A 14,289-nucleotide genomic window follows, 5' to 3' on the forward strand; every position below is an offset into this window, starting at 1 on the left:
GGGGTGATGTCATGCTAGGAGTCTACTACAGGCCACCTAACAAGGTGGAAGAGGTGGATGAGGCTTTTTTTAGAACAACTAAAAAAATCATCCAAAGCCCAAGATTTGGTGGTGATGGGGAACTTCAACTATCCAGATATATGTTGGGAAAATAACACAGCAGGGCACAGACCATCCAATAAGTTCTTGGACTGCATTGCAGACAACTTTTTATTTTAGAAGATTGAAAAAGCTACTAGGGGGGAAGCTGTTCTAGACTTGATTTTAACAAATAGGGAGGAACCCGTTGAGAATTTGAAAGTAGAAGGCAGCTTGGGTGAAAGTGATCATGAAATCATTGAGTTCACAATTATAAGGAAGGGTAGACGGGAGTACAGCAAAATAGAGACAATGGATTTCAGGAAGGCGGATTTTTGGTAAGCTCAGAGAGCTGATAGGTAAGGTTCCATGGGAATCAAAACTGAGGGGAAAAACAACTGAGGAGAGTTGGCAGTTTTTCAAAGGAACACTACTAAGGGCCCAAAAGCAAGCTATTCCACTGGGTAGGAAAGATAGAAAGTGTGGCAAAAGACCACCTTGGCTTAACCACAAGATCTTGCATGATCTAAAAAATAAAAAGGAGTCATAAAAAATGGAAACTAGGACAGATTACAAAGGATGAATATAGGCAAACAACACAGGAATGCAGGGGCAAGATTAGAAAGGCAAAGGCACAAAATGAGCTCAAACTAGTTATGGGAATAAAGGGAAACAAGAAGACTTTATCTATACATTAGAAGCAAGAGGAAGACCAAGGACACGGTAGGCCCACTGCTCAGTGAGGAGGGAGAAACAGTAACAGGAAACTTGGAAATGGCAGAGATGCTTAATGACTTCTTTTGTCTCGGTCTTCACCAAGAAGTCTGAAGGAATGCCTAACATAGTGAATGCTAATGGGAAGGGGATAGCTTTAGAAGAGAAAATAAAAAAAGAACAAGTTAAAAATCACTTAGAAAAGTTAGATGCCTGCAAGTCACCAGAGCCTGATGAAATGTATCCTAGAATACTCAAGGATCTAATAGAGGAGATATCTGAGCCTCTAGCTATTATCTTTGGAAAATCATGGGAGACAGGAGAGATTCCAGAAGACTGGAAAAGGGCAAATATAGTGCCCATCTATAAAAAGGGAAATAAAAAAAACCCAGGAAACTAGAGACCAGTTAGTTTAACTTCTGTGCCAGGGAAGATAACGGAGCAAGTAATTAAGGAAATCATCTGCAAACACTTGGAAGGTGGTAAGGTGACAGGGAATAATATCCAAAGATATTATTTCTAAAGAACAAATCATGTCAAACAAATCTGATAGCTTTCTTTGATAGTCTTGTGGATAAGGGAGAAGCGGTGGATGTGGTATACCTAGACTTTAGTAAGGCATTTGATACGGTCTCACATGATATTCTTATCAATAAGCTAGGCAAATACAACTTAGATGGGGCTACTATAAGGTGGGTGCATAACTGGCTGGATAACCATACTCAGAGTAGTTATTAATGGTTCCCAATCCTGCTGGAAAGGTATAACAAGTGGGGTTCCGCAGGGGTCTGTTTTGGGACCAGCTCTGTTCAATATCTTCATCAACGACTTAGATATTGGCATAGAAAATATGTTTATTAAGTTTTCAGATGATACCAAACTGGGAGGGATTGCAACTGCTTTGGAGGATAGGGTCATAATTCAAAATGATCTGGACAAATTGGAGAAATGGTCTGAGGTAAACAGGATGAAGTTTAACAAATACAGAATGGGAAGAGATTCTCTAGAAGGAGTACAGCAGAAAGGGATCTAGGGGTTATAGTGGACCACAAGCTAAATATGAGTCAACAGTGTGATGCTGTTGCAAAAAACGCAAACATGATTCTGGGATGCATTAACAGGTGTGTTGTGAACAAGACACAAGAAGTCATTCTTCCACTCTACTTTTTGCTGGTTAGGCCTCAACTGGAGTATTGTGTCCAGTTCTGGACATCGCATTTCAAGAAAAATGTGGAGAAATTGGAGAGGGTCCAGAGAAGAGCAACAAGAATGATTAAAGGTCTTGAGAACATGACCAATGAAGGAAGGCTGAAAGAATTGGGTTTGTTTAGACTGGAAAAGAGAAGACTGAGAGGGGACATGATAGCAATTTTCAGGTATCTAAAAGGGTGTCATAAGGAAGAGGGGGAAAACTTGTTCACCTTAGCCTCCAAGGATAGAACAAGAAGCAATGGGCTTAAACTGCAGCAAGGGAGGTTTAGGTTGGACATTAGGAAAAAGTTCCTAACTGTCAGGGTGGTTAAACACTGGAATAAATTGCCTGGGGAGGTTGTGGAATCTTCATCTCTGGAGATATTTAAGAGTAGGTTAGATAAATGTCTATCTGGGATGGTAGAGACAGTATTTGGACCTGCCATGAGGGCAGGGGACTGGACTCGATGACCTCTCAAGGCCCCTTCCAGTCCTAGAATCTATGAATCCCGTAGGCCAGGGGTGGGGAACCTCCAGCCCGCTGCCTAATTTCATTCAGCCCGTGGCAAGTCTCTGTGCCGCGCTGGAAGCCCCGAGCCTCGGCACCCCTCCACGGGGCTGCAGCCACAAGCGCGGGATCGCCCCATTGCAGGGCAAGCTAGGATTGCCAGGCTGTTAAAAGCCTGGTTAGCTCTGCACAGCTCCGAGAAGGAGCCGGCATGTCCCTGAGGCCCCTAGGTGCAGGTGTGATCAGGGAAGCTCCGTGCACCGCCTTTGCAGCTCCCATTGGCTGGGAACTGCAGCCAGTGGGAGCTGCAGGTGCAGGCAAACGCAACCATGCAGATCCACCTGGCTGCGCCTCTGCCTAGGGGCCGAATCTGACAGTCATGCCGGCCGCTTCCGGGAACAGCGTGAAGCCAGGGAGACTGCCTTAGCTCCAGTGCATCACCAACTGGGGGCTGCCTGAGGTAAGCACCGCCTGGCCGGAGCCCGCATCCTGAACCCCCTCCCACACCGTAACTCCCTCCCAGACCCTGCACCCACATCCATACCCCAACCCCCTCCCACACCCCGCACCCCAACCCTTTACCCCAGTCCTGAGCCCACTTCCACACTCCAAACCCCTTGGCCCCAGCCAGAAGTCCCCTCCTGCAACCCATACCCCTCATCCCCAGCCCCACCCCAGAGTCCACACCCCCAGCCCCTCCCACACCTCAACCCCCTGCCTCAGCTTAGAGCCTCCTCCCGCACCCTGAAACCCTCATTTCTGACCCCAATCCAGAGCCTAAGGGAAGCCGCAAGCCTTAGCACCCCTCCACGGGGCTGGAGCTGCGAGCACCGTCTCGCCTCGCTGCATGGGGGAGCCCCGAGCCTCCCCGCATCACAGGGCTGTGTGTGGCCCATGACTGATTTTTTTTGTGGGTCAATGGCCCAATAAAAAAAAGGTTCCCCACCCCTGCTGTAGGCAATCAAAAAAATGAAGATTCCAGAGAAGGATCAAGGATTTTCTCTCTCAACATGGGCCTAATCCAAAGCCCATTGAAATCAATGGGAGTCTTCAGTGGACTTTGGATCAGGCCCCTTACATTTCTCTTGCTCTCAAGTTAATTCTTGTCAGGTTTGATCCTTCACCAAAACAAGCAGTCATTATGCACTCAGTGATGTGAGCATCACCATCTAGTAGACATTCAAAATTTCCTTCTCTCAAACATACTTCTAAAGATTTCGGAAAAATATGCGAAGGGAATGGAACTACAGCTTAACTTTATGAACCATAGCCTAAAGAATAAGCCATGACTGGAATTCTGCCAGGCTATCACACAGAGATTTTTGAGAATGGTTTTTAAATAAGCTCCTTTAGGTTCTACCTGCAGTTTTTGATTGAATCATAAGATTGTTTGATGCACACAACAGATCTTTACAGTATCTCCCTCACCTGGTTTATCCTGTATTTGGCCAAGCAGCACCAGACTGTGACCTTTAATTTTGAGTCTTCTATCCCTACTCCAACCACATAGTCAAATCTCCACAAGAATTAACTGAGAAACAAAATCTGTCAATATATTTTTATTTTCTGATCTCTTGCAAATGGCTGAATCATTGTTATATGGTACTGAACTTATTCCTTTTTCTTTTGGTGGCTCATTTCCTAGCTACTTGGATGCTCTTGTTGCACTTTAATGACGTTCATTCACACATAACTTATTTTATAAAACTGAATTTGTTATTGGTCCATCCACCAAATTTCAGACAGTTTTAAGACAGAGAACACCAGTCACATTTTAAACCTTGTGGCTTGGTTAAAATTAAGATTTATTCTGTGGTCATCTTTAAAAAAATTAATATAAACTTGTGTTTAAATACTGCAGCCATAATTTTAATCACATTTTAAAAGGTTGCTCAAGATTTTGAAGAAGGTTTTGAAAAAGTTACACTTGTTATAAACAATAGATTTTAAAACTGATGATGCGACTTACAAGGCAGTCCATAATTAGGAACCCACATTCCTGATTAGGTACTTAAAATTAACTTGGTAGGTTAGCTAAATTGTTATTGAATGATCTGAAGTTCGATTGCTTGGCTATTCCAGAACATGTGACAAAGTTCTATGCTTTTAATTATGAAGCCAAAATATTAAATTAGTACCAGTCAGAGTCCAAACTACTGAGTCAATAGACTTATTCAAATCTTCTTATAGCTTGTTTTCTTTTACAGACTCATCTTACATATTGTAGTCGGGATGTGTTTACAAGACAGGTGTTGTAATTTTATTTTGCAATGTACTGTCCAATGAACCATACCATTAAAATAAATATTCATTAAAGGTGCACAATCAAGTGACAGCTGAGACTTCAAAAAACTTTGGCCTACCATAAACTACAGCAGCATTAGAAAAGCAACAAAAACAACGTATAATATTTTGAAAATTGACGTTTTAGGATACTCTAATTAAAATAGCTTTGTAAATTAACACAATTAAAAACAGATCTATCTTTCTGCTTTACAAAAGGAAATGCCAAACTGTGAGATGAGTCATTAAAAGCACACAAAACATAAAGGCTGTAAGAAATCAAATTAAAACACACACACGCAGCTGGTTGTTCCATTACTCCCTGCCCTCATAATCACAAAAATGTCTCATTAACAAGAGAAAGTTGTTTTAAAATGAATGGCATGCAGATTTAGTGCATTAATTTTTTTTTCCACAGTGATTCTATTCCTGGGATATGCAGATGAACTCACAAAAATATTGCGTCTCATTTACTTACTGCTGTTCAACATGCCATGCTTAGAATGACAACATCATACAGACTTGAATTTATCTTTCCGTAAACCCTTAGTAATGGTTGGAAAAGCAACTAGAATATCTAAATGAATCCAGAGGAAAATCTATTTGCCTAACCAGCAGTGTCACTGAAACAAATCAAAGCTCTAGCAAATCTTAAAAGAGCAGTATTGTTACCTTAATCTCAGATCCCTGGGATTAAAGAGATCAGGCTATTACACAATTAATTACAGTACTTGCTTGGTGCGTCACTGCAAGTCACATCAAGTACACAGACAAACTTAAAAACCTATTTACTAGGTGAAGTAACATCCTATTAAAGTGCCAATATTCTGCATTTTTAAATGCAAGAATATGTAACTAACATGTTATTTAAACCAGCAATACACCATGAACTTCACCCACAGTTCAATTTATGCAATTTCTGACACTGATTCTTGCTGAAGTTGAACTCATTAGGATTCAAATCAGCACAAAAGCTTTGCTTCCACACCACAGAAGTCATCAGAGAAAAAATCTATTTCTGAAGTTGGTTTTATGTAGAAATGGTCCCCTAGCATTTGACTTTAGTTTGCATTACTATCTTTAAAATGGCCTTTACTATCTGAACATGAAGACTTACCTTCACAAATGTAACTTGTGAGTGTTCCTTAGCTAACTCAGCCATGACATCATTCATTTGAATGCACTGAGGAGCCCATGGTGCCCAAAAATGGACAACTACAAGAGACCTATGACAAAACAAAACACAGATAGATATATATTAATAGAAAGAGATGATTTTTTAAAATAATGCTATTTTGATGAAGAATGACTACAAAAAGCATGGTTAGTTATAACGGAACAATGAAATATTACATGAATTAATATACATTGTAGGATAGAAAGAAGATAGAAAGAGTAGTACTTCTTTGGATACAGAAAAAAGGAAAATAACTGATACAAGATGAACTCATAGTAAATAACTAAGTTATCCACTCTAAGGTTATCACAACTCACAAAAAAAAACCACACTAAGAGCACAGAAAGCATAGCGATGGGGGGAGAAGCATTAAAAAGGAAAAAGTTACAAAGCCTTGCCCAATTTTTAATGTTTTTAGAAGAATGGTGGTTAGAGATGTTTGCTGAAAAACAAATACCACTGGTAAAGATATGCAACATAAAAAAGAATGAATAAAATCGCAACCGAGTTACAAGGAGCTTGAAATTTTGCTACCAAACCTGATTCTAGCAGAATGCAGCATCACATACAAAGAATGAGCAACAACTGAAGCAGGCAGAAAGACCTCGATTACTCACTAGGGGGGTCACACACTTTGTTGCCTCTGTTGGCTGAGCTTATTGCACACACCAGGGGCTCCTTGCATCCCTTCATTACCCCCTACAAACTCTGTGGGCCACCTGCTGATCCCCTCTATTTCAGGGACTCATTGCAACCCCCCTCCCCCTGCTCTTCCCATGCCAGGGGCTCTGTTTGCCCTAGCACTCTCCCATATCTCAGCATTCCTCCCCACCATTCTTATTCTCCTTTTCTCTCTCTTTTAGGATGTGAACAATTTAAAACTGTATTACAAGGATAAGCAAAGCTAAGGGCTTGTCTACAGATGGACTCTTATTCCAGAATGAGCATGTCTATACGTGGAGTTAAAAATTATCATGTTACATCCAAAAAAGAGAAAATACCATCAAGTGGATGGATTGTCAAGCCTTGCAAACTCAGCCAAAAAGACACTGAAGGCACTAACGATTACAGTGACAAAACATTTGGGTTTAACAAATAATCTGGAAAACACACAACACACTTTGTTGCTTCTGTAAGCCAAGTTCATTGCATCAGTCCCATTCTCCTCCACAAACTCCCTGTGTGCCACCTTGCCACTCTCCCCAATTTCAGAGACTCCCTGCAATGCCCCCACACATCCCTTCATTCCAGAGGCTCTATGTGCACCCCCTTCCTTTCCCATAACAGAGTCCCCTACATTTCCCCCATGCAAAGGGTCCTGTGTGCTCTCCATTCCCTCCTCTCACCAAAGCAGCCTCCCACACTTTCTGCATATGCGAGGGGCTCTGTATGTACCCCCATTCCACCCTTTCCATCCTGCCAAGGAATCTCTATGGCTCCCATCTCCTCCACCCCCATACCAGGGCTCCATTCTCCCCCACACCTATTCCTCTCACAGCAAGGGTCCCCAATTGGCCTTCCTAACCAGAAGCTCTGTTTGCTCCCATACCAGAATCCCACATTCTCTGTCACATCCATTACAGGGATTCTGAATGCCCTCATACAAGAGGCTCTATGTACTCCCTTCCCCATGCCAGGGTCCCCAGTTCTCCACCCACATATGTCAAGGCCTCTACGGGACCCAGTTCCCTCATTAATATTTCTCTTCTTTCTGTCTGGGAGGCCAGGTCTAATCTAGGAGCCCTTTATCAGTATAGGTGTATCACATCAGCAAAGAATTCCTAGCACAAATGCACCTTTTATTGGCTAAACTGTGCTTTTCCCAGCATAGATTATTCCTGCCCCACTTCAATTCTCCCTGGGGTGAAATAACCCAAGGTAAAAGAACTAAGTTTAGAGGGGACAACAAATAAGAAGGGAGATGAGGCATATACAAGATATCGAAAGATGCAAAACGGAAAAAAACCCACACACACAAAGCTACCCTTTGGACTCAAAGCCACCAGACATTTAAAAAAAATGGGCATTTACATGGATAATGAGAACATTCAGAGTTATGTCAGCCAGGAAGTTTTAAAAAAAAGTGATATGAACCCTCATGTTTCAGGGCATAAACTAACTTCTAACTAATGAGAACTAGGAAGAAACTTTGTCTGTGGACCAGTTATTCAATAGTTGTCCACAACAAGGTTTCTTACACCTTCCCCAAAAACATCCAGTGCAGATCGCAGTCAGAGACCTGCTCCAGTATGGTTATTCCTATGCTTTACTGTTAGCTTGCTTAAACCATTTTCAGCAGAATAAGTGAATAGTTAAGGAGGATTAATATAGCTGGACAGGACAACTAATCAGGAAAATAAATTCCAACTTCTTTAGTGAAGGCTGTGTAATACTGCCCAAGATGAAGGACTTCTCCCATAATATGGATTTCTGAGAAATACTACTGACATCAAAGCTGAAAAACATTAAGATGCCTGTGATATATCTGAAATTACAATAAGTTCTTAATACTCTGAACGTATAAAAATCACAAGACATACCAACCATTATGCCATTGAAAGCTGTACAATAATTTATAATTTTGTTTTGTAATAGGCAAAATACTAACTTGTTAAGGAATTTAATATAAAACATCACATTGCAAACCCATACATTATACTCAAAGCTGTTCAATACCCCAACCCTATATTGACAATTATTCTTTATATTGCCATAGCGTCTATGAACTCTAGTCATAGACCAGGACCTCTATAAGCTAGGGGAAAAAAAAGACACAATGATGTGGAATGACCCCTGAGCCCACATAGGACTCTACTGGAGTCAATGCAGCTCATGCAGTTTCAGCACAGGATCAGGGCCCAAATAATGAGTATAAGTACTAATGCTTAAAGCCAAGGAAAGGTAGGTTTCCTTTCCAACACCTGCTACTCTCAGGTGTATACAAACACTAAGAAGATGAGAAAGCCATAATCACTACTTCCATGACTTTACACCAAAAGCAGAAGCATTACCAAAAAAAAATTAAATATAGGAGTAACTTGACTTCAAGTTTCTGTGCTACCACTATATTAATTATGGAGCAGCATAAAGTGTTCTGATCAATTAAATTATTAGAATTTGTTTTTCCAGAAATTCAATTTACAATGCAGTTGTTCCAGTCTGTATTTGCAACAATCCTATGCTTGTTAGGACACCATAAGAAATCCCTGAAACAAATGTGGTGGATCTTGATCTGCTAAATTGTAAGGGGAAAATGAAGTCCTTCAATTCAGTATGAAAAAAATAAATAAAAATCAAAGGGGAAAAAAGATGTATATAGCTAGATACTAAACAATGTATTAAGCCCAAAATGCTATTTAATAATTTGATACACTTTCTTTCCCACTACTGAAGCACAGCAGAGAATTCATTCTTTCCTGAGCTGAAAAGCAGAATTTCCCACATGTCCAATTTAAATTAATCAGTATGATAGGGGTACATCTTATCAGATGAGTGTCACCTTGTGAGCAGTACAGGAGTAAGAACCACATGGCTGAGTAATTCTAGCCCTTTTGAATGGAACAGTAATTATTTGACAAGATTATCCTTGACCATGTTATTAATATTGCAATTTGTTTTAATTTAATGTGCACTTAATGAAAATATTGTGAAAACAGAATGCTTACCCCTCATATTTTATTTTTGTTTTAAACAGAGTTGCAGTTAATCTGCCTTTCAGTTACTAAACTTTTTAGAAAAGAATGAGAAAATGGCAAGCTAGAGTAACTCAAAACATTGGGGAAATCAAGAGGGTCAACTGAATCTGGAGTCATTGGTGCACTTTCAGGCAAAGTGCACACTGAACTCAAGGCAGTACATATTTGACTCTACTGTCATCAGCGATAACCAGGAAATCTTTTTTTTGGGGGGGGGGGGGGTGTTGTGTTTTAACATGTGTGTCCTTCATAACTTCCTTTCCCTTGCTATGGAAAAAAAAAGCCTGCAATGAGGGATGCTTTATGGGGATGACCTCCAATATTGTTTTAATATTGGTCTTGTTTTTGTTATTTAGTCCATTTTATATCACACCTGTTACTTTAATTGAGTCCAGAGAAAAATATAGCTATATACACCATGTATTGTCTACAAAACTTTTCGGGTATTAACTTAAGACCAAATACTGCAGTTACAGCTCCCTCTTAAGTAAAGGAGGGGACTGGAGGCAGTTATGCTTGAGAAAGAACTGCACAACGTAAAATATTTGGATTTTGTTCCATATATTCCAGAACCAGTACAGAAAGAGATGACACAATGTTCTCCAAATAGGCAGTTCTAAAGGTGATGGTTCCATCTTCCATTATGATGCTATTTACATTTGGGTTTATCATTGTACTGTTCTACAATGTAAACAATCTTTAAATTATAAATATTCAATCACTTTCTAACATAGCACAATTTTTTTTCAGCACAGTGTCACCATTTTAACATATTTTGTCAAAACTAGAATTAACATGGAGATTTATATGACTGCTTAATTCTTGTTATATCATCATACTAATCCACCACCATTTTTGCCACTATGAAAACAAAGATTTAATTAAAACTTTTCCATAAACATATTATGAAGTTTGTGGTTATTCCATAATATATCTTGCCAGTAAATATAAATATGTATAATCAAATAACCATTTAATCAGTTTCATTGGAATATTTATCTTTTCAACCTTTTGTGAAATCAACATTTCCCAAAATATGTTGTTTTGTTCAATCAGTAATGGTTCAAAAAGTAACTGAATTAGCAGTACAAAGCTATGTCTATACTAGAGACCTTACAGTGGCCCGGGTATACCGATGCAGCTGCACCACTGTAAGATCTCCTGTAGTTACTCTATAACAGTAGTTCTCAAACTTTTGAACTGGTGACCCCTTTCATACAGCAAGCCTTTGAGTGAGACCCCCCTTATAAATTAAACACACTTCTTTTACATTTAACACTATTATAAATGCTGGAGGTGAAGTGGGGCTTGGGGTGGAGATTGACAGCTCACGACCCCCCATGTAATTACCTCGTAACCCACTGAGAGGTCGTGACACCCAGTTTGAGAACCCCTGCTCTGTAAGAACTGACAGGTATTTGTTTTATAAAAAAAAAATTATTTTAGGCTAGGGAAATGTTTCTATTAATCCTTAAATTTTGTCAGAATTCTGCTGTAAAATTCTCTAGCAAATTGTCTGTTTGTTTAGGCTATAAGCTCCACAGAGAGGGGATCGTTGGGTAAACACAAAGGAGATGTATGCTCAGTCCTGCTATGCCTAATGCCTAAGGGGGAGAAAGGGAGGGATGATACCCCCATTACATCCAGTACCCCAGTGCCTAAAGCACAGACCAAAATGTAGGAAACAAGTTTAATTTCCCACACCGCCTGATTTGGAGCAAGGATTTGAACATGGGTCTCCCATGTGAGCGCACTAACTACTGAGCTATTGGATCGAAGGTGGACACTGCTTCATCCTTGGCTGTCTTGTATGAAAGTCAAGCATGCTCTGAGCACGTGTCCCAGACTGGGCTCCACAAGTCAGGGGGGGGACCTAATTTTGAATCATACCCAGGCTTTGGCAAAAGCTAGATGGCATCAAGTTTTAGACAGCTTTGCACATTTGCACTAACAAAAATTTAGATGCCTAAGAAATTTAAGCACTTACAGGACTAGGCAACAGCTGAGCAGGGGCCTAAGGATCTAAATTATGGACTCTGGCACCTAAGGTGGCAACTAGGCACATAAGTCCTTTTATGGATCCAGTCCCATGTTTTCTTCTATTTTGTACAGTTCCAGACACACTGCTAGGCATCAATCCTGCAAGCTTATTCACACAGGCTGACTTTTTCTCTACACACAGACAGAGGTCTGCTCATAAAAGGCATCTTCCAGGTTTGTGCTCTTGAAAAAAATCTGTTAATATACATGTAAATATGCAGCCAGAATTGAAGTTGAAAGTGTTCATTGAAAACTCAAGTTTTACAGTTTTCACATAGCGCTGAGATGTAGAAAAAACCTATTTGGGGCTGTGAAACACCAACGCAGTTGTACGATTCCTGTTCACTGTGTGAATGTATACATCCCTATTTTAAGATTAATTTTAAAGATCCATTAACAACATAGAACTGCAGCACTTTCACATTTCTTGTGTCTTCAATACAAAAATCTCATACAACTGTACAAAAATTAGAACAGCACTAGAAAAATCAAATTTGCGCCAAAGTTTAGATTCTTTAAAAAAAAAATTTTAACAGAAACAAAAATACAGAAATGCTTCTATTTTATTTAAAAAAAAAAAAGCAAACTTGAAAGCAGTTGTTTTTAAACACAAGATCATTCCCTTGCAATGTCAGCAGTCCAAACATTTAGAGCCCTGCACGGATACAAAATCTGTATCCGCATCTGATCCACAAAAATGATCTGCAGATGTGGATGCCTACGGATATAAAGCAGATATCCACCGATTTGCAGGGCTCTACAAACATTGCAGCACTGGGAACATAAAAGTGAAACTGACTTCACTGATTTTCCTTCTCCAATCTAAGAAAATTACCAAAAAACCCTTCAAAAATAAAAGTGTAAACTGGATTTCTAAATTATTTCAGTGTAGTAATCAAAAAAGTATTATTAATGTAAGGAAATAAGGTTGAAATATGAATGGAGTTGACACTGTCCTTTAAATAGAATGCAAGCATTATGACCCTTTTACAGATGTGCAAACTAAGGGCTTGTCTACACTTAAAATGCTGAAGTAGCACAACTACACCACTTAAGTACTTCAGTGAAGATGCTTCCTACACTGATGGGAGGGATTCTCCTGGTTGCACAGATAATCCAGCTCTTTGAGAGCGGTCTTCACAGAGGGTTAGGTAAATTTTACTGCATCGCTCAGGGGTGTGGATTTTTCATATTCCTCAGCGACACATTTATACCAACCTAATTTCCTAGAGTAAGTCAAGCTTTAGGATATGTCTACACTTAAAGCAGTGCGGCTGCCTCACTGTAGCACTTCAGTGTAGATACTACCTACACCAACAGGAGAGGTTCTCATATCAGCATAGATAATCCACCTCTCTGAGAGGCAGTAGCTAAGGCTATGTTTACACTAGCACTTTTGTCAGTATAATTTGTCGCTCAGAAGTGTGAAAAAGCCACCCCTCTGAGCAACGTAAGTTACACCAGCAGCGGTTTGCACAGCACTATGTCAGTGGGAGATGCTTTCCTGTCAGCATAGAGCTGCTACACAGGAGATCTCCTCTAAGGTCTAATGTAGACATGGCCTAGGTCAACAGAAGAATTTTTCTGCCCATCTAGTGCTGTCTACACCAGGGATTAGGACAGTGTTGATTTTTTTTCAAACCCCTGAGAGATGTAGCTATACCAATGTAAACTACTAGTGTAAACCAGGCCTAAAAAGCAAAGTGGGATTAAGTGTTTTGCCCAAATTCAGAGCCAGGAAGGGCAAACCAAGTATCCCAGTGCCCAGGCCAATGCATTAGGCTGGGGTGGATGTCCCACACGGGCAGGGCAAGGAAATGGGGGTGGGGGTGGTTAGTAACCAAAGGCGGCAGGGCGGCGGGGGAGGGGGAGATTAATGACGCCCCCAGGGGGGAAGGCGGCAACAGCGGGCGGTTGGTGGACGCCCTCCCCCCCGGGGGCGGTTAGCCCCTCCCCCTCCGCCCAGGGGGAGTCAGTGACCCCGCGGGAGCGGGCAGGCCTCACCTGCACAAAGAACGCGCCTCCCCCAAGGAACAACACCCGCCCCCTCCTCCCCCACAGCCTGGCTCCGGCTCCCCGCTGACAAAGCCGCTGCCTCCCCAAGACGGGCCGGGCCGGGCCCCTGGGGCCTGACGCTACCGCGCGCAGCCGGCGCCAGCCGCACGTACTTGCCCCTCTGCTGCAGCAGCTCCCGGAAGTGCCCGGCGGAGCCCACCTCGGCCAGCGCAGCCATGGCTAGAACGAGCCTGTCGCCGGCGCGGCGGCCAGCAGGGGCACGTGCAACCGGTCAGCAGAGCGATCCGCCCTCCCTCGGAGCGCACCCTCGCTGCCTCCGCGCGTGCGCGACTCGGCGACCCCGCTCCCTCGGCGCATGCGCGGAGCGTCCGCCCGTTCCCGTGGGGGAGGAAGGCCCGGAGCGCGGCTGTCCCGGGAGGGGGCGGGGCGGTCGGCCGCGGGGCCGGGCCGGGCCGGGCCGGGCCGGGCGAGGAAAGGCGAAGCGGGTGGGGGGAGGGGCGGGTCAGCAGTTTTCTGCCTGGAAAGGTGAAGCTGTGGCGTTTTACAACAGGAAAGCGGAGCGCGCGCAGGGTTTGCCCAGCACGAAA

General features: G+C 42.1%; 1 protein-coding gene across 1 annotated transcript in view; it reads right to left on the reverse strand.

Annotated features, from left to right (window-relative positions):
• GLRX3 (glutaredoxin 3) overlaps positions 1–14,027 on the reverse strand; it is a 38,542-nt gene extending 24,515 nt beyond the window's left edge. Inside the window, exons 1-2 of the mRNA XM_045025247.1 lie at positions 13,855–14,027; positions 5,892–6,000 (exon numbers count right to left, since the gene is read on the reverse strand). Of these exons, the coding sequence (XP_044881182.1) occupies positions 5,892–6,000; positions 13,855–13,919 (174 nt within the window). The 5' untranslated portion in view covers positions 13,920–14,027. The remainder of the gene's footprint in view (positions 1–5,891; positions 6,001–13,854) is intronic.
• Positions 14,028–14,289: the final 262 nt, after the last annotated feature.

Source organism: Mauremys mutica, chromosome 7 (assembly GCF_020497125.1).
Source record: "Mauremys mutica isolate MM-2020 ecotype Southern chromosome 7, ASM2049712v1, whole genome shotgun sequence".
In the NCBI taxonomy this organism is placed as follows: domain Eukaryota; kingdom Metazoa; phylum Chordata; order Testudines; family Geoemydidae; genus Mauremys; species Mauremys mutica.